The sequence below is a fragment of the Crocodylus siamensis genome, chromosome 2, assembly GCF_052110815.1.
Source record: "Crocodylus siamensis isolate JL-2025a chromosome 2, ASM5211081v1, whole genome shotgun sequence".
NCBI classification, from domain to species: Eukaryota; Metazoa; Chordata; order Crocodylia; family Crocodylidae; genus Crocodylus; species Crocodylus siamensis.
The window spans coordinates 25,837,854-25,865,816 of NC_143396.1; the positions used below are offsets into that span (position 1 = coordinate 25,837,854).

The 27,963-nt window shown below is 41.9% G+C and overlaps 2 protein-coding genes across 2 annotated transcripts in view; both read left to right on the forward strand.

The window, feature by feature from the left end:
• JAKMIP1 (janus kinase and microtubule interacting protein 1) overlaps positions 1–10,779 on the forward strand; it is a 258,178-nt gene extending 247,399 nt beyond the window's left edge. The window contains exons 21-23 of the mRNA XM_090035563.1: positions 1,584–1,649; positions 7,375–7,419; positions 10,647–10,779. Of these exons, the coding sequence (XP_089891689.1) occupies positions 1,584–1,649; positions 7,375–7,419; positions 10,647–10,679 (144 nt within the window). The 3' untranslated portion in view covers positions 10,680–10,779. The remainder of the gene's footprint in view (positions 1–1,583; positions 1,650–7,374; positions 7,420–10,646) is intronic.
• Positions 10,780–12,797: 2,018 nt separating this feature from the next.
• The window catches only part of C2H4orf50 (chromosome 2 C4orf50 homolog), a 170,355-nt gene continuing 155,189 nt past the window's right edge, over positions 12,798–27,963 (forward strand). Inside the window, exons 1-3 of the mRNA XM_090034492.1 lie at positions 12,798–12,866; positions 17,767–17,933; positions 19,262–19,400. Coding sequence (XP_089890618.1) covers positions 17,797–17,933; positions 19,262–19,400 — 276 coding nt within the window. The 5' untranslated portion in view covers positions 12,798–12,866; positions 17,767–17,796. The remainder of the gene's footprint in view (positions 12,867–17,766; positions 17,934–19,261; positions 19,401–27,963) is intronic.

Genomic DNA, 27,963 nt, shown 5'->3' on the forward strand with positions numbered 1-27,963 from the left:
ATTTGTTGATTTGGATCACTGTCCTAATTCAATTCAACCGAATCCAAAGCTAAAGATTTGATGTTGATTTGGGGAATCAGTGATTCAGACACAGTATAAATGCTTTTTCTGCATATTTCAAGGTACTAGGCATGTCTGTTGAGCGCTGAGATGGTGGGATGGATGAAGCATCCCACTGGAGCATGGGGGGGCACGGGCTTAGTGTGGGGACCTCCCCACATGCCCTTGGTTTGGCAATTGGCTGTGGGGTAACCCTGGGTGCCCCCCAGACCTAAGAGGCACCAGTGACCAAGCTAGGGGGTGTGGAGGAGGTCTCCTGCATGCTCTGTGGCAGACCCAGAAGTGGACTGGAAGTCCTTCTGGTCTACTTCCGGGTCTGCTGGGGACACCCCGCCCTCCCCCACATTCCTGTGGGATGCTCCATCCGCCTCAGCATCTCAGCGTTCACAAGCCGCCTGGTACCTTGAGTTATGTAGAAAAAACATATAAAGCTGTGTCTATGTCCGACTCTCTCCAAATCAATTCAAAGGGTTCTGATTCAAAGGATTCCGGTTCTATTTGGAGAGCTTAAAGGGTCTCCTGATTTCCATTCGGATTCGGTGATTTGGCCGCTAAATCGGGCCAAATCTCTGCCGAAGCAAATCAGCGACCAAAGCTTTGTACAACCCTAATAAATACAGATATGTTCAGGTATTCAAACCTACCTGGACTTAAAGATAATTCCTTTCTAAATAAATAAATAATTAAAATAAAATAATAATGAATAAATAGCTCTGTTGTGACATATTCCCATCTCTGAATTTCAAGATAATCCTGTTATAACTCTCAATGAAGTCAGCTCACAAAAGCTTATGCTATACAGCTTTAATTTGTCTATAGTCTATCAGGTGCAAATATATCAGCCTGACTTCAGACCAACACTGCTAACTACTTCTCTCTGCATATATTGTAATAGACAATATGTAACAATAGACATTTGTCCATGAGTTTGATATCTGATTTCAGGGTGGAATCTTTATAAATGTTATGCTATAACTTCAAATGAATTATGAGATTGATGCAACAAGCATTAGGTAAAGTTCTTTCATGTGTTATGGAGGAAGTAAGATTGGATGTTCAACTGAGTCTCTTCCAGGTTTTAGATGAATGGATCTGTTACTGAGTCCAAGTTTAGGTGGTCAAGAGGCTGAGGTGAGGCAAATAGTCTTCTGCCTCTTCCACTCACTGCAAGCTTGTCTACAAATTACAAGCTATAAAGCTGCTTCTTAAATCTCAATGTGAAATGACTATAGGAAAGCCCAAGTGTATCACACAGATGTGTAGTGACACTATAAAAGCTAGAGTGAATGCAGTGGTAGGTGTTTAGTCGGAAAGGCATATCCTCTCCCAGTATATTCTTATTTACTGCAGATAAGGATGTATCCAATGATCCATAACATTATGTCTATATAAATTTCTCAGCAGAAAGAGTTTTGTATCAATGAGCATATTTCCATCCATTTAAAAAAAAAATATGATTTACATTTCCTGGACACACATTAGTTTGAAAAATAAAAAATTTCTTCTGCTTTGCTTTGTTTCAGCGGATTCGAGAGCTAGAAGATAAAATAGAACTTCAAAAGCGGCAACTCAAAGAAATAGAGGAGAAGGTAAATGTACTGTGCAATAGCCATACACAAGTTTATCCGTTAATATTGACCTTGTAATTTAATGGTGTTTGCCTTAATTTTCAGAGGCCTATTTTTATGCAAGAAAAATCTAATTTTAATCCTAAATGATAAATTCTAATTTTGTAGATATAGGTGCCATATCTGGAACCTCTCCATTCATTTGCTTTAAATTTACTTCCCTTTTAATGTACAATTTTCTGCTTCTGCTTTTTGTAAAGTGTCAGTGCATAGTTGAAATCTAATGTCATTAATTTGGACAATCTGTATTGGTGTGTAAATTTTCCTTACTCTGATTAGAAAATCCTTACTAATTAACAAAGAAGTGCCACTTCCATGAAATATGGCTACAAATCTTTTGCATCTTTAGACATTAAGAATAACCCAGCTCAGAATAATGTATTGATTATGTTTTTGTTAATGGGATTTTAAAAATAAAGCATAATCTGGCTACCATGGACCATTATGTAGATATAATTTTTACTCCTGAAATTAAGAAATATCAAGTTGTGGAGAAACTCTAGAAAATTTGATACCCTCGCTTGCTGCAAGGATGTCTGTGATTGGCTAATGGGTATGTGACAGTTGTGCCTCTTTGGGGCTGTCTATTAGTGGTCCTGCAACACCTATCAAGGGCCAACTGCCCGCCTTCTCGCCTGCCACACCTTGTTGGTATTTGCTTGATTGGAAGATCTTAATCAAGTGGGAAGCTGCCTATTTTCTGTCTCGGTGCCTGAGGCACTATCTACGGCTCCTTTCCTCCCCTTACACAGCAGCCCAAGCCTCACAGATGTATCTGATGTTGTTCAGGTCTGTCCTACTCTCCGTGCCACATGGATGCTCTCTGTCTTGTCCCTCAGCCTGTACCCTCGCCAGTGCCATCTAGCTCATCTCACAGCCGCGCCCCTACCAGTGCCCTCTAGCTTGTCCCGCACTGTCCGTTCCGGGACTTCTCGCCAGTGCCCGCTCTGGGGCTCCTCGCTGCCCCCCCTTGGCTCCAGGGCTAATGCACCCCAAACAATGCTGCACCCTCTCTGGCACCAGGAACCCCCACGCTACTGTGGGGTCCCTATGAGGCCTCCTCCAACTGCTAATAGCCTCACCCGGTCCTCCAGTCAAAACAATGAACACAAAAACCCAAAGCTCCCGCGCTACAACATGAAAGCTAGACCGTCCTGGTCAAAATAAGAATCCATCCCTACCAGAGAGAGAGCACACCAACCCCAGCAGCAACAGGGGATGTTCCCACCATCAGAGTTCTCCCCTTTGTACTGGCCAAGTTCCTCCTCCCTCAGCCGCCGGAGGGAAACTTTCCTCCTGGCCTCCTGCCTGGGCTTAAGAAGGGCTAAGCTCCACCCCTTCCTGTCTCTAGGTTTCACTGGTTGCCCTAGCAACCATCACCTGGGCAGTCCTGGTGACTGGCAGCTGAGCTTCCCCCTTCTTGCCACTAGGGGTCTCTCCCAAGCCGCTTCTGCTCTCAGTCGCAGGGGACCTGAGAGCTCTGCAACAGGCTACTAATTAAGATGGACTGCATCATTGGAGTAGGGAAATTTTATCCCTGCTTTATTACTCTGTTAACCTGGTTTTCATGTCCTGTGTCCAAAATTAGGAACACAAATCTATATATAAATAGAAAATGGAAGTGTCTACTGTACTTTTTGAAAGTGAGTATATAGATGATTGCCTTTTTTATGCCCAATTTGTAAATTATAAAGGCCTAAAGAGGGTGAGCACTTGATTCTGAAGTCACCATTTGCTTGGGATTCCCACCGAAGGCATAGGTTTCAACAGATCCTATCGCACCTTCATTGACTGACCAAGGTAAAAGGGGTTTGTGGAAAAGTTGAGAATAGTTGAGGTATCCTTATTAACAGTCTTGCAGGACAAAATTATTTTCTACCCTTATTTAATAAAGGCTGGATTTAGCTTCTGTAATAAACTAAAAGGGCATACTAATGCATCTGTGATTTATACAAGATCTACTATACTTCAAAAGAAAAAGAAGAGTCTGAAACAGATGTAGGAAAGAAGGGCAAGGGTAGCCCAAGTAACAGTTGCAAAAGTTTACAGGCTGGAAACTTAGCAAAAAGAATAGAACCACATTTAGCAACAGTGATATGTTAGAGAAGTGGTGTTCAACCTTCTGTCCTATAGGTTAGTCAAATGGTGCAGGGCTCATCTGTGACCTGGATCTGGCCTTGGGGCCCAGCACTACTCCCTTCCTGCCCAAGGTGCCAGGATTGGGCCTGGGTAGGAGGATTGGTCCCTGGGGTTCTGTTGCCACCCCTGTGTGCTAGGATTGGGTCCCAGGAGCCTGGCACTCCTCCCTTCTGCTGCCCACACACTAGGAACAGGAGCCGGGCCCAGTGGGTCTGGCGAATCAGCAGTAGGGGAGTGTTCTCCTGCCGTCAAATTTCTAGACCTGTAGAGAGCTCTATGGGCTGGATGACACCGGGTTGTTCCTGTGTTAGAGCAGTCTTAACATCAGTCTTAACATCAGGACACCAGGGGGTCTGAACAGTTTCACCAGATTTTCTTTTTTATGAAATGGAGTTAATGGAAAGTGAAGAAGGAACAAACTTCATACACAGTGGGATAAGCCTATAAGATGGACTGTCTTTCTTCTTAGAATTACCCTGCTACTTGCTAGCTCAGTTCCCTGGCTCTCTACGCATTTCCAAGATTGTCCCATGTGACCTGAAAAATCTTTTGGTCACAGGTTTAAAAATTTGAATATTTTCTAGATTCCCAGTTAATTCATTAGGACTCAGTAAAGAGACAGAAATGTAAAGTGCTTTAAGATGCTTGAGCACTGGCTCTCAGTTGAATAGCTTTAGCTAAAATATTAAGGCTGCTTGCAGACATTAAAAAACAAAACAAAACATGGTGTTTTAAAATCTGCACACTCCCATGCAGAGCACAGCGCATGCTCAGAAGAGGCCGTGTGTTAGTTGGACCCACCTCACAATTAATATCTGATTGACTTAGTGTTAGGTAAGCACCAAACAGCCCCAATGAAGGCAGGTGCTGTAGAGTCGGGTCATAGTAATGTGCTGCTGCTTCTGGTAAAGTGCACTTTGTTTTGTTTTGTTTTTTAACATGTGCAAGCAGCCTTAATCACCTTTGCAGAGACGCAGGGCTAATCACCTGAGCTCAGGCACCTTAGTACTGCTGAATCCTGCCTGGAGAAGTGAATTTGAAGTAGCTTACTGTCACACTTTTATCATTTATTTAACACTCCCTGTTATCTGAAACCTGGTCAGGTGCTCAGGTCAAGATACATAATACCATTTTGTTTTATCTACCTAAAAAGCTATCTTAAAGGAACCTTATTAGATATTAAAGGCAAGTGCTCAGAAGTAGGAAATGCCAGAACTAAAGTTGATGGTATAACCTTAATTAGATCTCTTTCTGCATATGAATTATGACACAGTCTTTAAGTAGAAGATCATATGCTGTTTTTCCACAAAACCCTACCCTTTTTCCATGCACAAGATGGACAGCGAACAGTTAATGGGCAATTTCTCAATGGTTAGTTTCATCATCTTTGATCAGTGCGTAACTCTAGATCTTACTTACTGTATACCATTCAAGCCCTGTCCTGAGAAAAATACTGAGAATTAGTAATTTTCTTGTGTTCTCATTTTAAATACCTGAGTTCATTGCAGACGTCAGTGAATTTCTCTCTACAGCACCATGTGACATGAGGAAGTGATATCATTCCTGTTTATAGGTGGAGATTACAACACTGATCTCCCCCTAAAGCACATTCATCTTCTGTGCTGAAGGAGGTAGAAATCTTAGGAAAAAATAGAATGCAACTATGTAACTAGAGACTATATCACAATGCATATAGTTAACTGTGAGACTTGGGAAATGTGTGTTGCATTTCAGGTTCTGTACAGAAGTGTGCTTAAGTGGGAAAAGACGCTTCCAGCTCTTTCTGCCATGCTTGCCCCCGCCCCAACCCTTCTGTCCTGTTCCCTCTGATCCACCTTGCCCTGTTCCTATCTCTCTCTCTCCTCTACTTCTAGTTCCTTGTTTCAGTCCTAATTTCTTTACTGTCCCAGTCTCACTGTCCAGGATTCTCATCTTTGTCCCCATCTCCTTGCCCAAACTGCTTTAGTCTCTTACATTATAAGTCCTTTATCTAAATCTCTTTATCCCATCAGTTTCTTGTCCTTTGTTCTTTCTCTCCAATCTACTACATCCTATTCCCAGATTCCTTTTTCATGTTCCTCATTCAGTCTGTTACATGACTCCTTCCCTGGCTCCATCTCAGGAAGTCAACATTTCCTACCTGGGGTCATATAAAGCCATCAAAAAGTAGTTACAAAGAAATGACTTAATAATACTTAGCAGAAGATGGTACGTGATTATATTTATGTATGTCCCCAGATCATATTGTATTAGCAGGAAACCTTTCCTATACCAAACCATTTTCTGATAATCATCACAATCCTTATGGTTGAGAGAATTCCCTCTCTCTAGTATACAGTCAGGTTGTCCCCACCAGCTGTTCCTCTTTCCTATAGAATTATATCTATGTATTTTCCAGCTTCTTATTAGTTCTGACAACCTGAATTTCTCTCCACGGGTGACTATTTCCAGATATAAGTTCAGTATAGCATTTCTAGTGCTACTTCTGAACATGTCTGTGAGTAAATGCAGTGTATTATATTAGTCTTTCTCCTAAGACCTGTTTAGAAAATTCCATTCTGCATCTGACTGCACCCAGGTCAAGCTGAGAGTGAATCTATTCATGCCATCCATTCTAATTTATTATTTTATTGAAGAGTTATTATGACAGTGGATGCAGAATGATTTATGCATACCAATGATACTTAACATAATGAATTTTCTGTCAAGCAAAGAGGTACATTTTTGATAGAAAACTAATTTATAGCTGGTGTCTATGTCTGGGTGCACGTGTATTCATGTGTAGCTAAGGATGAGTGCTTGCATGTTGCTATAGCTGTGTCAAACACTCTTTCCCTTTTTCCTTCATGGATGGGTTCGATTTTCAGATTGTCTCTGTTCTTCAAACTGGTTTCTACCAAAAAGGAAATGCATATTTTAGCAATCTTGCCCATAGGTTTTTCAAACAGTCTGTCTCCTCCCTAAAGTTTGCATACACAAATATTGTGCGGTGCCAGCCTGCCTGCTTAATATGATGTTACTGAAGTAACTCTAGAAACATTTTAAGAACCATAATCTATGTATCAAAAATTGTTTCATTTCCCACCAGATTGTGTATGAGGCACATCTAGTTTAAACTCACATAAGTTTATTGTTATAACTGAGTTTCTGCAGTTGAAATCCACTGATCTACAGCTTTTGTTCTTAGGCCTTAGCTCAGTAAAGTACCTAAGCACATAATAAATTATAAATATGTGCTCAAATCCTATTACCTCAACTCAGATTTTACCAGTTTATAAGGTTCCTTGGCCTTTGGGCGTTTGGAAAGCTACTACTGAATTTTACAACTTGTCACCTATTTTTAGTATAGGTTAGAGGCAAAAAACCAGTATTCTGTATTTCTGTTTCAAGTATATTAAATTATCATAGCATAGGACTACTTATTATAAAAATACTGCCATTGAATTCCATGTTACATATCTTACATCTTTTTTCTTTTCTTTTTTTTCCTCATTTTCTTTTGGTCTTATTTTATAGTTTTTGTTCCTTTTTTTGTTTTTCTCACTAGCATTCATTCTGTGGCCTTGATGACACTACTGAGCCAAGAAATGTGGTTGGTATTCTTTATTTTTTTTGTACTTGATATTTGACTGTTAAGATGTTGCTGCATTTTTTAGACTCTTTTTTGCAAGGTGCTGAAAACCATGGTGTTGTGTGCAGTGTCAAAGATTCCTCGGAGAGAAATCACAGCTGACACATTCAAACCTGGGTATTTAAAGCTAGGCCCTTAAATTTTGACTTAATGACACTGGAATTTTAGGTTCTTAAATCAAACTAACCTTCAAAGATTTTGAACAGCTGTAGTTCTGACTGATCCCAATGGGTTTGCTGGTGCTCAGCACTTCTGAAAAGCAGGTCCATTTCATGTTAGTGCCTAAGCATGGATTTAGAAGTATAAGTTTAGAAATGAAAATTGATAACCATAGTCTGCAGCACTGAAATGAATAGCCAATCTCCACCCCCTTAAATTCCCATATGCACCTAATAAAACTTATGCAGAAATATAATTTGGCTTTTATCTCCTTCAAATAGCTAGCTATAGATATACATAGCTAGATAGATATAGATCAAATGCTAATTTATATGTGATGTCCGTATTTGCTAAATATTTCAATATTTATATTTTTGCTTAGAGAAGTATAACCTGCATGCATCTCAGCAAAGCAGTATTCAGTTTCATCGTGGGCTATAGATGTTAGGATGACTGAGCCCTCCATATGCAACCACATACAAGAACAAGAGGACAGTGGAAATCTCTTTATTCCTCTCCATGTGTTACCTTCATCACTAGAATATGACTCTCTGAATCACAATACCAGTAATGTAGTTGGAGGTGGGTGACTGTGCCACCAGCCGGAGGCACCTACATAGCAAGAATGGTAGCTGCCACCATTGCTGGCTCAGCTGCTATCACTGTCTTTATGGGCAGTCCCACCCAGCCCAGACCCTGCTGCAACCACTGCCATGACTTCCACCCAGGCTCAGATTGTTGTTGCACAATACAGTTCCTGGTCCACATCTGGAGCAGTGTAACTTGCTTATTGCCTCTTACTCAGAGATCATGGTAACTCCATGTCATAACTTATAGAAAAAGAAGATGCCAATGAAAAAGAAACAATATTGTATTTGATCACCTTTGGATAGTAACGTGACATTGTTGATAGGTTTGTTATTACATAATATTGATTGATTTTTGCAAGGCTTCATTATCAAATTGAATTCAAGTATGCATAAGAGAAATATGCAGGACACCTTATCATAGCCATTGGTGATCCAAAAGATCCATATGCTACAAACATATCTTCTGCCCTCTTATGTATTCTCATCGATACTGGGAATCCACTAATCCTGCTGAAGGCACTTCCATCCGTGAATGCCCAGTATCACTTGCAATCAGAAAGGTTTGGTTTTTTTCTGCATGTAGGTATTTTGTGAATGAAGCTGGCTGACACTGATTTAGTGGGACATACAGATAATCATCACCTTTCAAAGTCAAGCCTATGGTATCCAGACCTTCATAGCACTTTGTAGAGGAGTGGATGATAGTGAAATGGTCATCCCTAAACTAATACTGTAATATTTGGTTTATATTAAGGTCTAATCTTAAACCATGCACTTTCTTCTGCATGTTAGAGTTATGGAAGCTGAAGTATATTGAATGTAACAGGAATTAAATTTCAGTCTAATATAGGCATAGATTCTTCTGGGATTTAAGTCAATTCTCAGTCAAATAGGTGGTCAGCTTTCCACTGATACTAATGGGAACTGGACTGGATCATTCCATGTGTAAACCTGCAATGTGTTTTCTATTTTGCATACTCCCTGTGCTCTTTATTGATTTTTCTAGTAAACTTATATTGGATACAGATAGGTTCAACCATTTCAAGACTATTTGTTAGTCTGATGGAAGTGAAATGGCCTTGTTTGGAAGATTAAACAAACAAAAATGGAAAAAAAAAACAAGTTTGCAGTTGAACAATACCTTTGCAAGGCTGAGTAATGCTAAATGCAAGAAAAGGATGGTATTCTATAGTTAACTGATAGGTTTTTTTAAATCCCGTTTTTCTTGCCTCAGTAGTCTACAGTGCCTTTCATTTCATTGTCCTCACAGGTCTTTACAGGTTATTGATGGCCTGTGAAAAATGAAGTGATAAGGAAAGGCGGCTTAGAACGTGTGGGGAAAAACTAACTCTCTCAGATATCTGTCAGAATACTTCTTTGCTGTGGCTTTGGTTGAAGCTAAGAAGTTTTTCTTGTCCACTGCCATAGCCTACCAAAGGCTTGTATTGGGAGTCTATTTGGAGCAGTTGGGAGTTTGATGGGACACTAGCACTGTTTGACTTGAGTTTGCTCACTCAGAGGAGGCTGTCTTCGTTTCTTAGATGAAAAGCAGCAAGGCCAGTTTGGACAGTGAGAGTGTGCGGGGGGTAGAATTAGAATGAAAAGAACTCCTCAATCATCTTCTCAAGTGGAGCTTCATCCAGTTTTGTTTAGTCTAGTCTTAATTAGAACTAGAACTAGAATAGTGAATAAGTGTTTAAAAATCAATTTTTTTGTGAAAAAATATTGACAAATGTGAAGTTTTAGGAAAATATAAACCACTATATAGGCTAGTAAAAGCTGTATTAAAAGTTTTTAAAGAATAAATTTAATGTTTTTACTTGAAAATTGTTGCAATGTGGATATGTCAGAAAATGTTGATCAGCTGTGTAATTAAGCTTGGTCTACACAAAGTTTCTACACATAACTAAATATGTAAGGGGACAAATATATATACATATTACAGTGTAGTTACACTAGTATAATTTGTAACGTGCGTGCATGCAATTATATATTAATATAAGTTCCTTATGCTTATTTATCTTCTTCCCTATTCCCCTTCCTGGATAGGTATAAGCTATACTGGAATAAACCCATTTATTAGTACATCCAAATTTGAGTTTTGGTAGAGTACCACTGATGTTGATCCAGCTAAAGCAATACAACTTATGTGTTTATACAAAACTCTAGCTGTGCTAAGGAGTTTTCTCCTACTACTGTTTAATTGTATCCTTGAGCCTCACAATTGTTTAAATAGAGTAGGGAACTTCAGAGTCTTTTACCGGTACCAATTTTTGATGCTGTTTAATGTGAAGTCAGGAGAAATGCCACTCTTCAGAAACTGGAGTTGTGATGTACAGGTGCTAGAGGAGAGTTGTTATAAATTTCTAAAATAATGTACTCATAACTCTATAATCACAAACAGTGCATTTAACTTACCATGTTTTCTTTGTTCTACAGGATATTAAAAGAGCATATGGAATGAACAGATGAGTCCACGTGCAAAAAACCTCCCAGAAAATGTTTATTTGAGCAGCTTTAAATTGGTGCATTTTTTCATGAAACTGTTTGCATTATACTTCAAGCTGCAAGATATTTTAATTAAAATTAGAGATTTTGTAAAGATATAGCCTCAAGCTGGAATGATTTGATAATCAGATAAGGACCAGCACATCATAAACACAAGAAAATCTATACATAATTACATAATTTACAAAAAGGGAAAAAAAAGCATCAGACACTGGAACATAATTAAGTGCAATTACTGTCTACTATATGAACTATTAAGCACCAAATGGTTTTAATATGATATTGGAATTTTTTGTCTCCATAGTGCATGCTTTCAACAAACACAGTTTGCATTTCACACAGGAAAATCCCTTTTTAATGTAAAAAATGTTTTTGACAATAAACTTCATAGTATAAATAGCTGAATGGGGGGAAAAAACCTGTAACTAGAAACAAATAGATATTTAGAAACCCATAGTGATAAAATTCATACTAAATTAATAAGAGGCTGAAAATACAATAATAGGAAATGTAAATAGTTACAGATTGAGTGTGATACATGCAGCAAGAGAGTGGACTCATAATTGAATCCAGAAAGTTATAAAATGGGTCCAAGGTGCATTAGAGTAGCAGCCCCTTGAATGTTACTTAAAAATAAAGTAATCATTTTCAAAGCTTTCACTAGCAAAATGAATGATCTTTAGGTGATGTGAGCTCAGGAGAACAGAACGTTGGACATTGTCAAACAGGTCATGCATCATATTCAACTCTCTCTTAAAGCAGAAGATGAAATTGAGCTAGATTACAATATGGGAATAGGCAGGCAGACAAACATGACGGTAAAAGAAAGATTTGAAAAGGAATACAAAGTGAAATGTGGTCTTCTACTAAGTGAAATGAACAAAACGAATCTTTAAGTTTCCTCTCCAAAGTAAACATACTGCCCTGACCAAAATAGTTTGAAAACATGTAAACACTGACTTGGACCATTTGAATTAGAAGATGAACCATATGGCAAAGCACAGATTAAAAACTCAAAAATGCGAATAAGCTGTTAAAGGTAGACTGGTTAGGACATCAGCAAAAATCCTATAGTTAAAGTGGGGGGAGTAATTCAGATTTGGAAAGAAATCTCTAGAAACTGTGGTGGTTTTGACTGTTTCTAGTGCTTGAAAGATAAAATGAAAATAATGCAAAGATTTTTTTTCCCATGGAAATTTCTTGAAGAGAAATCTTACGTAAAAAGGGCAACAGGGGAAGGTATAAGTCAGGAGAGACATGCTGATTGTTTGGACTAACTAAAGGCCAACATGAACACAAAACAGAATAAAGAAGCAATGCTAATACATACATCAGTTAAAGTGGAACCAACAAATGAAAATAAGGCAAGGAACATCCCAGGCAGCACAAAGGAAGCTGAAGAAACCATAAATGTTGGAAATTCATTATCTTGTTGTTGGATATGTAAGAGAAATAGAAGCCTCAAAGGAGGATGGTGCATGGATTATTTTTAGGTTACAAGATAAGATGTAGAACATAGTCTTCAAATGCAGTCATCAGCTAAGATTAGCTGCTGAAGGAATTGAGAGGCTAAGTCAATGGTAGGCAAGAAAAGTATAGCTTACACAAGGATCTGAACTAAAAGAAAGATGAGTTGTCCTTTTGACAGAAAGCACAATTTATGTAGCATCAAGCAAGCAAGTCAAAAGCATAATCTGGTCATTTTTGAAAATTCCAACCTGAAAAGAAAGCATGAATCAAAGAGAAAATGGAGCATTTAAACCACATCTTTTCTAAACAATAGAGCATTTTCATATTTATCTAAAGACTTTAACAGCACAATGATGGATCATGGAAGGAAGATGCCTTAATTGCAAAAGGAAGAACTGTAGACATTAGTCCAAAAAAGAAGGGTATAACTTGAGGCTGCTGAACAAACCCAGTGTCTAAAGCAGGTGATGAGAGCGAACAGAGAGCATACAACTGAAAAGTACAATCCACGTGACAAAGAAGTAGAAATTCTTATTTTTTTCATGGTTTTTTTTTACCAGAGCTTTGGAAATAAAACTAAAAGCACAAACACAGAACTATCATTCTGCATATAGATTCAGAAGTAAGTGCTTTGCAAGGACTGGAGATGGTCGCAGGGCAGAGCAGAAAAGTGTGAAACAGGTTTGTTTCCTTTTCTTTGTAATACTTTTGTTGCGATTCATGAACAATAATGTGCTTCACTGAAATCTGGCAATGTCAGTAGAATTGTCCTCATGTAGTTTCTAGTTTTCTAGTCTCAGTGATGGGCTCTGGTTTTTGACATTGAGTGTTTTACTTCTACAGTACTAACTTTTGCAAAATTAGATTCCATTATAGAAATGATGGCAGTCATTATTTGTGAACTAACTTCATTCATGTCTGTGGAAAAGACGATCTTTTCCATGACACAAGTTTTAAATCAGTGCAAGTTAACTGATACTTTTCTTCCTCAGTCAAGTAGGCTAAAGCAAGAGAGAATTTTGTTCTCCAAGATCGGGTGGCTAGTAGTCGCATTGGTCACATGCTTGTACTTATCCTGAGAATAAGACTTGAGCTGCGCAGTTCTTAAATGATTTTAATTTACGGGATTGAGTATTAAGTGAGGACTTTCCTATCCATAGATACAAAATCAATATTAAAGATTATAGGAGGAAGAATATATATCACTAATAAATTAATAAATTACACCAATGGCCTGGGGCATAGTCAGATTTATTAAGTCTCTTTCTAATAATCACAGAAATCTACTTTAGTGATATCCTTCGCATTTGAACTGTATGTAAGTAAGTGAAATCCTATTTCTGTCAGTTGTGAATTAGAATTGATTTTATTTCTAAAAGAGTTGGAGTAACGACTTCAGGTAGAACCTGATGGAAGGGTACTTCATACCCAAAAACCTTGTGTATATATATGCCAACTATACAGTTGGTTTAATAAAAAACCTCATCCACAAAAAGTCTTGCCTCTCTTAAATCAGTTCTCTCCAATCTTGTAATGGCATTGTCTAGATTTTTATGATCAGCACATGTGAGCACGCTAAAAGAGAGGGACAAGCTACAACTAGATCTGGACAGGTTAGAGAGGTGGGTGGATGAGAACAGGATGGGTTTCAACCCTGACAAGTGCAAGGTGCTGCACCTGGGGAGGAAGAACCAGCACCATACCTACAGGCTGGGGAACTCCCCTCTTGTCTGTGCAGAGGATCTTGGAGTCATTATAGACTCCAAGATGAACATGGGCTGCTAATGTGGGGATGCAGCAGGAAGGCTAACTGCACCTTGACATGCATCCACAGATGCATCACGAGCACGTCCAAGGAGGTGATCCTCCTCTTCTATGTGGCACTGGTCAGGCCGCAGCTGGAGTATTGTGTCCAGTTCTGGGCGCCGCACTTCAGGAAGGATGTGGACAGCATGGAGAGGGTCCAGAGGAGGGCCACTCATGTGATCAGGGGGCAGCAGGGCAGGCCCTATAAGGAGAGGCTATGGGATCTGAACCTGTTCATCCTCCACAAGAGAAGGCTGAGGGGGGATCTGGTGGCTGCCTATAAACTTGCCAAGGGGGACCAGCAGGCAATGGGAGAGTCCCTATTCCCCCGAGCACTACCTGGAGTGACTAGAAATAACGGTCACAAGCTGGCAGAGGGTAAATTCAGATTAGACATCAAGAGGTGCTACTTCACGGTCATGGCGGCTAGGATCTGGAACCAACTTTCAAGGGAAGCGGTGCTCGCCCCTACTGTGGGGGTCTTCAAAAGGAGGCTACACAGCCACCTAGTTGGGGTCGTTTGACCCCAGTACTCTTTCCTGCCATGGCAGGGGGTTGGATTAGATGATCTGCTTAGGTCCCTTCTGACCCTACCAACTATGAAACATGTACTTAAATTGCAAATCTGGCTGTGTGTTTCTGCCTGTGACCCAAAGCTACCAAAGTATATCAATGGTTATTAAGTCTATTCCATTGGAAGCCTTGATCCTGCTGGATAGACCCTACAAAATGGCTGGGGCTGGTTTCCATGGAGACCTCAGCAGCTTTGAATAGCACAAGGCTGGGGTTTCCACAGAGACCAGCCCCAGCAGCACTGGCAGGCAGCAGCCACTCCAGCCTCTTCATGGTGGTGGGGGTGAGGGGGCTGCTGTGCTGTGGCTAGGGGTGGGGCGGGCTTAGCTGATGCCGCCTGTGTGGGGCAGACAGCAGCGGTGGCAGCACCAGTTTGAAGGGTGGCTATTGGGGAGTGTGGGGAAATTTGGGGTGGCTATAGCCCCACTCCCCCAACCTCTAGCACTGCCCCTGATGGCAGGGCATGTGGCAGGGTGCGGAGTTGCTTCAGAGACTAGCTGGGATCTTGTGGCAGTGACAGTGTGGTCCAGAGCCAGCACAGAGTCATGGTCTGCAGCCTGCAGGCTTGGGTAAGGGCATGCGGGTTGCCGATAGCAGCTCTGCCCCTGCTCTGCTTCTTCTGCTTGATATACCTCTCTCTGCATGTGTCTTGTATCAGTCATGTGAATAAGTGATATGATGAAAAATTCTAAATCATCGTGTGGACAAAGATCCAGGTATGCTTACAAATGAAGCAGTTTGAATTTCCCCCCTTAGATACCATTAACTTGAAGGGGCATAGATTTTGTATAGAGGGCAAATTATCCTTGTCATGCTGAACAAGGAATCTGGGAATTGACTATAATTTGTATAAAAACATGTATTTTATATTAGTAATTCTTTTACCTTTTTAGATTCAAGGCACCCCTCCATAACTTTTCTGAATTTAGCAGTTGTGAAACCTCTGTTGTACCGCCACAGCTTAACTTGGTGCCATTCGGCAGGGGTGCTCCTGTCTGCTGTAGATTTATCAGATAAACCTAGGAACAAGCATTCCTGCTTGCCTTGACGCAGCCCTGCCTGGTCCTGCCCTCACTTTTCCCAGAAATGGGTGCACCGGCAGTTTCAACCAGTGGCTGCGGCTGTGGTGTGGCAGGCTTGACATCTGTGTATTTACTGTGTTCCCCCAGGCTATCACCTCTGCTTGTAGGTGGAAATGTCCTGCATGCCTCAGGTTTAATGGATCAGCCTAATGCAGGGAGAAACGCCCATTTCTGCTATAGCTGCTTCCTGATCTGGCTCTACCAATGGCGTGTGAGGCAGATTCACCTGGCAGCACTGGTCATGGTGTCACCCAAGCTGCAGTACCCCTCAAAGAGTCTCATGGCATCCTGGTAGAGAACCACAGTTCTATATTATACATCCAAATTAAACTATTATTAACAGTGAGGCTTATTTTCAGGGCTGATTTTCACGGTGTGCTGGCAAACAGTCAATCAGAGTGTGAACAAGCATTCGAACAGAAGCTGGTGGCGGTGGAGCGCCACCATAATGGCAGGGACATGGGATGGAGTGGGCGTTAGGGTTCCCCCCACCATGGTGGTCCGGCTTCTCCCCAGCTTCGGGCTTGGTCCTCCCCCACATCGGACCTGGGCCCACTCCTCTCCTTCCCCCCCACTGCCACTGTGGGGGGGAGTGGGCCCAACGCAAGGGGGGAGAGCAGCGGGTCTGGCCCAACGCAGCTCAATGTAGCAGCGGCTGAGGGAGGCAAGGAGTGGGCATCCTTCCCTGCATCTGGCCCAGTCTCACTCCTCCCTCATCCCCCGCCCCCACCACTGCAGCCGGTTTCGACCCGGGCCTGCTGCTCCCCCCCATGGCCAGGCTTCTCCCCACCCTTGGGCCCGGTCCTCCCCCACATCAGGCCTGGGCCCACTCCTCCCTTCCCCCCACTGCTGCAGTGGGCAGGGAGGGGAACCAGCCCGGACCCCAAGCAGCAGGAGGGAAGGGGGGAGCAGGTCTGGAAGGGGCGGGGTATGAGGCTCCATCCCCACCTGCTTCTTTCCCTCCCCCCCAGTCATTGATGGCCATTTGGCTACTAAAGATAAAATCATTATTCCTGTGAACTCTACTGCTGATTGCTCAGATTAGACTCAGGACGTTCAGTTTAGGTTTCTTCTTTTGTCAGAAAATGATCTCCGTATGGAGCTCTACTGGACATAAATTTAGAGATTAAATACTGTTTAGATTATAAAATCTTTAGGACAGGACCTACTTCATTCGTCTGTGCTTGTACATCATTCTAGAGCAGTGAGGCTTCTAGGCATTATTATAATACAAATATCTTTCTTTTCCAAATGCAGTACTTACGATATGAAGGTAAAAAGTTACTAAGTAATTAACTTAGTGCATGAATCTTTTCATATTATTCTTCAACCTTCCATTTTGGGAAGAGGTGTTGTTTTAAGTTACCAGAAGCCTCAAACCTCTGCTTTTCTGGTTATGTACGAGACACTTTATCTCTATTGTAATGTTGTGTTTGGAAAATGCTTTGGGCCATAATTCCATAAAAGACTGGAATGGAAATAGACTTGCAAGCTTCTAACTGCACTGCATTAGCATTCCAACATGTCACTTAAAGATTCTGAATAGTTCTCTTAAATATTCATAGCTTGCATTAGAATAAGTAAAATTCTTTCTCTTAACCCTATTTTCTGCATTGAGACAATCGAAAGAACGATATAGTTGTGCTAAGAGTGGGAGACCTTTTGTAAACCCATAAACATTCTTAATTTTTTGTCATTATCTTTGTTTACTAGAATATTATGCACATTTCAAGCTCCAAGTGTGAACCATCATTCCTCCATAAATTTGCTTCGTAACGTTTTTTATGAAGTTCTCGTGCTGTAAACTGAGACTCTCTTCATACATACTAAATGATTTGGGACTAATGAAATATGCATGCCTCTCATGAATAATAGAGATGCATTCTGTATCAGCAAAGGATGCTCATTTGATTACCACAGAAGCTAAGACGAGCACATAAACATCTTAAGAAAGACATTTGGATTACATATGGCATAACTTAAGCAATATATATACATATATCATGGATCCTTTATCGGAAAGAGGAGAAGAGTTTTGTTATTGTATTAAAGCACCGCATAATGAAGCATTTGATGTTCTAAATCTTAATGTTAAAATTGACACTTCCTGGATTTTCCAGGATTTAGAAGCTGCAAAGGATACATATGCAATGGAGTCTGGAGGAGAAGCAAGCAATGCTGAAGTAGAGACCTTGAACCTCAGAATAAAACAGCTGGAAAAATCGGAGGAACAACTGAGGCACGTTTTAGAGGACTACATGAATTCAGATTGTGTACTAAGAAACAGGTACATGCATATGTTTTACTTTTAACTATAAGGGGAAGACTGTCTAGGATTTTGTTTTCTTTCAGAACTGAGCACATAATCATTGTAATCATATGCCTTCTGGAACAAGCAGAGATTTTTAAAAATGACATGGTTGGATAAGTAGAGATTGGTGGCTTGGTATAATGTTATGGAAAGCACAGCTGATACAGTGGGCATTGTAACAAAAAATACTGAGGAGACAGTGAGAAGGAGGAGACTGGGGGGAAAGAGAGCAGAGGTCATTGAAGGGAATCATTGTAAGACTTCAGGGCAAGAAGACTAGATTTAAGATGGAGGTAGGTCACTGTGGATAGGAATGAGACGAGCATAGAAGATTACAGGAGTTGTCAAAATAGGAGTTGCTCATGGACTTAAAAAAAAATGAACGTTTTGTCATTAACATTAAGAGAAAAACTTGGGTTTCAGAAATATTTAAATTGTGGAGAAGACTTAGACGTGTCTTGGGTGAGTGTGGGAAGAGGAGGGGAGGAGCTCAAGTGTGGTTCTAGGCTCCTGGGATGGTGGTGTGTTTTTGGTGGTAAGAGGGGAAAAGAAACTTTTGTGCTAATTCTGTCTTTTATTGCCAAAAGCCAGTACCTAATAGCCTTTAACATTCACTATAAGAGATGTTTTGCAAAAAGTGTTACAGAGAAGTGTGTGGATAAAAGTATGCTTGTGGCAGCTTCAAAAGTCAAGGAGATCTACTGGTCTGCACCAGGGAACTGCTGTTAGATGTACCTGTTACACGAGCATGAGCCTGTAGAGATATGGGTAGCAAAACTGCTCCAACTTCAACCCTGCTTTATTTTGGGTCAAAGCTGGAGTGATTTAGCTACCGAGTCATGCACATATCCCAGTTACAATGTACAAGATGTTGCATTATCTTTAAGACCCTATAAGTGTATATTTACCCATACCCTATGTTAACCATTTAAATCAGCCTAAGTCATGGCAGCCATATATGATACTACTGTTACTCAATAACACTCCCTGCTGCTGGTCTGGGGTCTAGCAAAATCTTTCCAGGGAGTCTAGCTATGATAGAGGACTGTAGCCTGGCTATATACAACTAAATAGGATTTAAGAGGATCTTGAGAGTCTCTAAAAAAAATAAAATAAATAATATCTACACATGAATGCTGTTATTAATTAGATGTTGATTAATACCTAGTGATAATTTATTTATTATTACTGAGAGAAAAACAACTGGAAATTGAATCTGGACAAACTAATGTTGCCTGGTTATCTATTTTGAAACAATATTGCATGCTGGTGATTGAGCAACATTTTAACTTTCAATACCATAGAGCAAAAGAGCTGGAGCTGTCACAGAGGAAACTTTTTGAAACAATTGACCAATTAAATGCAAAGGTGCACCTGGTTGAAAATGCAAATCTGCGTGTTAAAGGGAAACTCCAAGACATGCAGGGGGAACTGAGAGATTTGGTAAGTGAAATATTGCTTAATATGAGGTGAGCTATGTTATCTTCATGCTGGTGACTTGCAAATAAATCATTACACTGTCTCCTTTTCATCCATCAATGTATCTCAACCTGGCTTTCTGATATCTCCTGGGTGACTTGTCATTTTAAGCAGCACATAATCAAAGCAGAGCTCCTTGTCTTGCTTCCCAAACCTTCTTAGAAATAACCAGGCCAAGATGGTAGTATTGCCCGCAGTAAAAGAAAAGTGGGGAAACTGATTCCTTCCTCTACAGTTTCTTTGATCATAGAATCATAAAATCTTGGAACTATAGGTCTGGAAGGGAACCAGGGAAATAAGTTCGGTTTAACTCCCTGTTCCAGGCAGAAACATCCCTTTCTAAAGCATGCAAGACAAATATATCTAGTTTGCACTTAACCTCTCTAGTTAATCTGTTCCTCCAGTTATCACTATCTGAGTTAGAAAGTTCTTCTTAATTCCCTTGTTGCAATTTAAGATAGTTATTGCTTGCCCTGTTCCCAGTGGACAAGAGGGAACAGCTGATTGCCATATAACTTATAACTACCTTTCATGCATCTGAAAACTGTAATCAAATCCCCACTCAGCCTCCTCTTCTCCAAACTAAACAGCTTAAGTTCTTCTAACTTTTCCTTCTTCATCATTCTTTCACATCTCTAATCATTTTTGTTGTTCCTTGGGGCTTTTCCTAGTTTGTCCAAGTACAGTTTCTCAAAGTACAGTGCCTGTAACTGGCACAGTGCTCCAGGTGAGGCTTCTCCAGGGCTGATCACTTTGTGACTTCCAGACAAGGTTCTTTGGGTAAATCTGATATATTTTATTAGACCAGCTAAAATAGTTGGAAAAATTCTTCTTTGCAAGCTTTCATATAGAAACACCTTTCTTCAGGCAGAGGGAGCATCTGCAGTTGTTTTGTGCTCTCCTGGATGAGATGGAAGCCAGAATGCAGGTCAGTGAAAATGCAGATGCCTAGCAGTGAGGGTCAGAGGGGGAGAGAAACAATGCGTGAGAGGGATGGGAAGCGGGGAAAGGGGAATGGTGATCTGCTGACGGAACGCAGCTGGTAAGTTGTAGAGAAGTTACCTGGGGTATCAGAAGTTAGGCAGCTCATAATGCATCATAAATCCAAGGTCTATATTTAGACCATCATTTTTTGTATCCAGCAGATTGATGAAGTGAAGTTCTTAGGCTTATCTGTTTAAGGTGTTTTGTAAACTCCCTTTGAGGATTAGAACTGAGAGGTTGGAGAGAGAGTGGTTATCTAGTGAGAAATATGCACTCACAAGTAATTGGGTATTTTTGTCTTTCATAGATTTTTGGTGTGCGTTCATTCTGGTATGCAGTTGTTCTTTTGTTTCTCTATATATTTTCCACCAGGGCTTTTTGTGCACTGGATGAGATATTCTGGGAGTGGTGGAGATATCTTGGCAGGTTTTACATTTCTTGTCATTGCATAGTCTGGATCCATTCAGTGTGTTTTAGACTGTAGGAATTTTGCTTCTTGTGATGAGATTGGTGAGTTTCAGTGCTCGTTTAAAGGTTAACATAGGTGGTTCTGGGAAGATTTCTTTAAGAATTGGGTTGTCTTCTAGTATGAGTTGCAACTGTGTAAGGATTTTCCGTATAGGTTCCAGGGAGGGACCTGAACAGATCATCTAGCCTGACCTCCTGCCACAGGCAGGAATGAATGCTGGGTTCACAAGACCACAGACAGGTGATCATCTAACCTCTTTTTGAATTTACCCAAGGTAGGGGTGAGGACCACTTCCCTGGGAAGTTGGTTCCAGATTCTGGCCACCCTAACTGGAAAATATTGCCTTCTGATCTCTAACCTAAACCTATTTTCCATCAGCTTATTACCATTGTTCCTCATCACCCCAGGTGGAGCTGGGGAGAATAGGGCTCTTCTTTTATTTGCTGTTGATCTCCCCTGATGAGTTTGTAGGAAGCCACCAGGTCCCCCCTCAGTCTCCCCTTCCAAGGCTGAGCAGGTTCAGGTCATAGTTTCATAGTTGGTAGGGTTGGAAGGGACCTGAGCAGATCATCTAGTCTGACCCCCTGCCATGGCAGGAAAGAGTACTGGGGTCAAGCGACCCCAGCAAGGTGTTCGTCTAGCCTCCTCTTAAAGACCCCAGGGTAGGAGCCAGCACCACTTCTCTTGGAAGCTGGTCCAGATCCTAGCCACCCTGACCGTGAAGTAGCACTTCCTGATATCTAGCCTCAATCTACCCTCTGCCAGCTTGTGACCTGTTATTTCTTGTCACTCCTGGTAGTGCTTGGGGGAACAGGGACTCCCCTAATGCCTGCTGGTCCCCTCTGACTAGTTTGTAAATGGCCACTAGATCCCCCCTCAGCCTTCTCTTGTGGAGGCTGAACAGGTTCAGGTCCCGTAGTCTTTCCTCGTAGGGCCTGTCCTGCTGACCCTGATCATGTGGGTGGCCCTCCTCTGGACCCTCTCCATGTTGTCCACACCCCCCCTGAAGTGCAGTGCCCAGAACTGGATGCAGTACTCCAGCTGCGGCCTGACCAGTGTCGCATGGCGGGGAGGATGACCTCCTTGGACCTACTTGAGATGTATCTGTGGATGCATGACAAGGTATGGTTGGCTTTCCTGACTGCATGCCCACACTGTTGGCCCATGTTCATTTTGGCATCAGTGATGACTCCAAGATCCTTTTCTGTCTGCACTGACGAGAAGGGAGTTCCCCAGCCTGTAGGTATGGTGCTGGTTCTTCCTCCCCAGGTGCAGTACCTTGCACTTGTCAGGGTTGAAACCCATCCTGTTCTCATCCACCCACCCCTGTAACCTGTCTAGGTCTGATTGCAGCCTATTCCTCCCTTGTAGCATGCCCACTTCCCCCCACATCTTAATGTCATCTGTGAATTTGAACAGGGTGCTTTTTACCCCCTTGTCCAAATCACTGATGAAAATGTTGAACAGTGCGGGCCCAAGGACCGAGCCCTGTGGGACCCCACTGCTCACATCCCTCCAGGTCGTATAAGACCCGTCCACCACCACTCTCTGGGTGCGGCCCTCCGGCCAGTCGGCAACCCATTTGACTGTGTAGGTGCCGACGCCAAAGTCTCCTAGTTTTTTAATGAGAATGGGATGAGAGACCGTGTTGAAGGCCTTCCTGAAGTCCAGCAAGATTACATCCACTGCTACACCTGCGTCTAAGGATTCTGTGACCTCGTCATTGAAGGCCACCAGGTTGGTCTGACAGGACCTGCTTCTAATGAACCCATGTTGGTTGCCCCGAAGCATAATCTCTCCTGCTGGCCCCTCGCGGACACGTGCCAGGATAATTCTCTCAGAAAGCTTATCCAGGTCCCTCAGTCCCTCCTCATAGGTTCTGTCCTGCTGCCCTCTCATGAAATGGGTGGCTCTTCTCTGAACTCTCCCCAGGCTGGCCACATCCTTTTTAAAGTGTGGCACCCAGTACTGGACGCAGTACTCCAATTGCTGCCTGACCAGTGTTGGATAGAGGGGGAGTATCACTTCTCTGGACCAGGTTGAGATGCATCTTTGGATGCAGGACAAGGTATGGCTGGCCTTACTGGCTGCGGTCTGGCATTGGTGGCTCATGTTCATCTTGGAGTCAATAATGACTCCAGGATTCCTTTCCGCCTCTGTGCTTTCAAGAGGGGAACTCCCCAGCCTGTATGTATGCTGTGGATTCCTTCTCACCCTGCATTTATCTATGTTGAACCCCATCCTATTCTCATCTGCCCACTTTTGTAGTCTGTCTGAGTCTGGTCACAGCCTCTCCCTTCAAGTGTGCCCGGCTTGCTCCATAACTTAGTGTCATCAGCAAACTTGGACAATGTGCTTTCAACCCCCCTCATCCAAGTTGCTGATGAAGATGTTAAACAGTGCAGGCCTGAGGATTGAGCCCTGGGGGACCCCACTGCTCTCATCTCGCCAGGTTGAGTATGACCCATCCCCCATTACTCTCTGGTTGCGCCCATCAGCCAGTTTTTTATCCACCCACTCCAGGTGGCTCTTTCAAAAGTGTGATCTTTCTCTCTGGAGGAGTGTCCTTGTTGAGTGAAAATCCAGACATTTGTGAAGTCATGATCATGGGTGTTCTCCTCAGTGCAAATTTTGCGGTATCAGAGGGCTTGGCTGTATATTACAGATTTCTTGGTGTGTTTAGAACAGGGGTTGGCAATGTTTTTGGGCAGTGCCAAGAACACCCACAACTTCAACTTGTAAGATGTTGGCATGCCAGATGGCGAGGGAGCCACAAAGGGCCTGTTTCTTGTTGTGGCCATACAGTCCTGCCCCCTTTGACGCCATCCACCAAGAGGCACCTGTGTCAAGGAAAATGTCTTTGAGTGTCACACTTTGGTCCCTGTGCCAGAGGTTGCCCACCCCTGGTTTAGAGCGATTGCTAGTTCTGTGTAGATATGTAAGTTGGTCCGTGGGTTTCTTGTATATGTTTGTTTGTATCACATCCTGGATAGTGATCACAGTGTCTAAAAGGGAAATGTGGGTGCTGGAGTATTCAAGAGAGAGTCTGACGGAGGGGTGATGATTATTGAATTTCTGATGGAAATCAATCAGACTGCAGGTTTTCAGTCCAAATGATGAGGGTGTTGCTGGGAAAGTGGTTTTCAAGTTTCTGTAGAAAGTTGTTGTATCTTGGACAAAACTTGATATTTGGGTGACAAGAAGTTTTAGGATGGATTTGATGTAACCTGATATTTCCTCAGTTAGGGTTCCATGGGTGAATATGATAGGTCTGCCTGGGTTCCCTGGTTTGTGTATTTTAGGGAGCATGTAAAAAATCCCTGGATTGGGTAGTGGAGGAGTCAAGTTCTGTAGTTTTTTTCTTGTAGTTCAAATGGAAATGATTTGATGGTAGTTTTGATTTTTAAGGTGAAAAGGGGAGTTAGATCTTCCTCTAGTTTTTTGTAGTAGGTGGTGTCAGAAAGTTTTGTCTGTTGTCTTCTTTTATGTAGTCTTCACAGTTAAGGATAACTATAACTGCTCCTTTATCTCCTGGTTTTATTACTATTTGGCTGTTGGATCTTAGATATTCTATGGCCCTTCTGTCTGAGAGGAGGAGGTTGTTCTTGTGGCGTGTGTTGTTGATTATTTTGTTGTTCATTCTTTCCCTGAAGCAGTCAATATAGTGGTCAAAGTTTGAACCTTGTCCACTGTGAAGTGTCCAATCTGATTTTGGGGTTTTTGTTTTTTTGGGGCTTGATCTTTTCTTTGATGTTGTCACTGGATGAAATGTTGACTTCCATGCACTACTGCTGTAAATGCATTCCAGGTCCTAGACATACATTCATTTTCTAGTGCTACAAAATTCCCCAGGACAAAAATATAGTGCTTTGGTGGCACATACATGTTCAGAGCCACCTGGCTGGAGCACTTCCGTCACCCCCAGGGCGCACACTCCAACCAGCGGGTGATAGTGGGCTGCTACTTTGCTCCTCTACTCCGTAGGGAACCCTGTCACTGAGACCAGTCACTGGCAGTCTGCCTTCTCTGCCTTGCTGATGACTTGAAAGTCTGCCCAACTCCCCTCCTCTGGCAGGGCAGAGGGCAGGCTTTGACAGCTGCTATTATTAGTTCCAGGAGCAACATCTCTTTTCACCTCTTGCCACTCCCATGGGAGCAGCATCCCTAGTCCCTGCCACCACCCTGCTCTCTGGCAGTGGGGTCCCCAGCAGAGCTGCAGCTTCCCCCAGGGCAGCAGAGGCTCTGTGACAGCTTGCTGCAGTGGGCTGGGAGAGTAGAGTGAGTGTTGGTGAATGCTAAGAGGACCAAGAGAGACCCCCTGTAGAGCTGTAAGAGTTCACATCTTACATGTGGTGCTACAAAATGAAGCACTACAGAGAAATTCCTGCCTTAAAACAGGAACATTTTTGTGGCAAATCCACCATTTTTGTCATGCTACACACATCATGAATGCATGTCTATGTAACCACCCGTCCTAAATTGTCAGCTCCACAAGCGTTTTGGAGTGTTAAAAACTGTCCTTGGCCAGTTGCTGTTCCAGGTGTTACTGTAAGCACATGAAGAAATGATCTTTATTATGACACATGTTTTAAAATGCTTGACAAGACATTTTATTTTTTTTCTCATTGTATATACGATATTCAGCACTTTATTTCATAGTTCCCCATTTTTAAAAATCTGTCTCCTCTAAAAGTCTATGGAGTAAATATGAAAATTCTTGGAGTAACTGGTACATTTTTGTACACATTCAACTGATCTGACATAGTGTAATTTATGGTATGACCACTTTTATTATAATTTTCCTTTGGAAATATAGAGGAGAGGGGGCTACCAATGATTCAAACATAAGCATTTTAGCTTGAGGCTCAGTAATTTGATGCAGTGCCTGTCATCTCAGTATAACTGATAATATTTTAATTTTTTCAGTAGTTTTCAATAAATATTTTAAAGCTGTGGTGGGATGCCAGGCTTGCGATTCTGGCACCGCTTGGGGAGCCGCGGGCTTTGTGGAGCGGGCGAGCGCGCGGCTTGTGGGGTGGGTTTGGAGGCAGCTTTATAACCGCCCTCAAGGTTCGCTGAGCTGGTGCAAGTAGATGACTTAGAGTAAGTTGTTAGTTTTCTTTGTAATAAGTCTATAGGATGTCCGTTGGTTCACGGGGTTCCAGAGCTAGCCCTTGCTTTCCAACATTGGAACCAGTCCAATGCTAGGTGCAGCTGCTGGCTCCTTAAGTCCCAGAGCTGGTCAACGGCTCATTGAGATGGGATGTTAGTAGTAAAAGTTATTACAGAGCAGATATAAGGTGAAGTAAAAATTTGTTTTATTCACTCGCATGGCCTCACCCTCTTAGGAATAAGAGGGGAGGCCAGCTGGAACGAAGTTGCAGTAAATATAAATATAGAGAGCGTAGATATGCTGTCTAAGCTATGAAGAGAGGCAATCAAGAAGTGGAGTCTCCGATGTTTCTTCAGTTACAGTATGCCGGATACAGAGGGGGTCTGTTGGTTCACAGGGTTCTGGAGCTAGCCCTTGCTTTCCAACACTGGAACCAGTCCAATGCTAGGTGCAGCTGCCTGCTCCTTAAGTCCCAGAACTGGTCAACAGCTCATAAATGGGATGGTGAATACAAAACTAACACGGTGAATCGTTGTCGATTGTCGGATTTTCGAGGCCTTGGTTTTCGCTGGGATACGCCCAGGCGGGGAGGCTGAGAACTGGCTGCAGGGTGATCAGGCCTACAGGATCATCCAGTTGTCGTCTCTGCTACTTCCTGCCTCTTTGCCTCTTTTATAAATGTTGGTTGGACTGCCTCTGTGACACTACCTATGATATAAGCTAAGCATACAGGGATAGGATAGTTTCTTTTACACAGTAGTTACTAGGTAGATTTTCGACATAAGTTTCGTTTCTGCAGAAATGACACTTCTAGATAAGAAATGAAATTTACAGAATGCGCATGTTTAGCTTAATGCTAGCGGAAAAAAATACAAAGTGTTCATTTTGATTAACAGTCAAGACTTCAAGGTTACATAAATGTGAGAGTGCCATGCGGCAATTATACAGAAAAAAAAATAAAACAGTTACAAAAGCTAAAAGGAAAATATTATATATCTAATCAATTCCTCTTCTTCCCCAGCAGGTTTTTCAATCCTAGGAGCCAGAGTCTGCCTGACGTTGCATGACTTTCAAGCCCATGTTTCATCCCATTTATTTTACTTTGTCCCTAAGCCCTGTTGAAATCAATAGATTTGGAGTATAAAAGGAATAAGCTGAAGGGGTACTTAAAGAGATACTGTGAATGCCTCAGGCAGACCTTCTCTATGCTTCATGTTTGCTGAAAAAGTCCCAAGTTTTCTGCTGCAGTATTTATAGCCTTCAGTTGGCAGAGTAGTCAATAAATCAGGAAATGTTCCTCCTTCTTTCTTCCTTCCTCTCTTTCATCTGACACATTTGGACCTTGTATGATCACCCACAGATTCATGTAAAGTATAACCACATCAATTTCCACACACAAGTTCTCCCTGAAACTGATTTAGAAGGCTGTTAATTTTGCTTTCTTCATATCCTCCTCCCTTTTCCAAGGAAGCTATAAACATATGCTAATGAATGAAGACTATAGTGAAGAGCAATTGGACATGCTTTAGATCTTCATATACTGTTTTGATATGTGATTGTACTGCTCATGTGTGACTTGCCATTTAGGATTTTAAGCTCTTTGAAGCAGGAACTGTTTTTTGTATATCTTTTTTTTTTGTATAGCACCTCATATAATGGCGCTTACATTTTAGAGGAGACCTCTGGGCACTACTAAGCTTATAGATATTAGCTCAGTGGTTTTCAATCTTTTTAGACTGAGGGCACTCAAGGAAAATGCCAGCTCTTAGCTCTTGCTCATTTCTTGAATACAGGAAAATAATAGAACAATTCTTCTGTTGCAAAGAACTCAGACCACCATGGGTCAGAATGGTTTTGACACTACAAGGGATTCCTGATTGAAATCTCTCTGTTTGTCTTATGAATCATATATTAGTGTTTGCACACCTAGAAGTCCTAATATTGCACAACACCTCATTGCA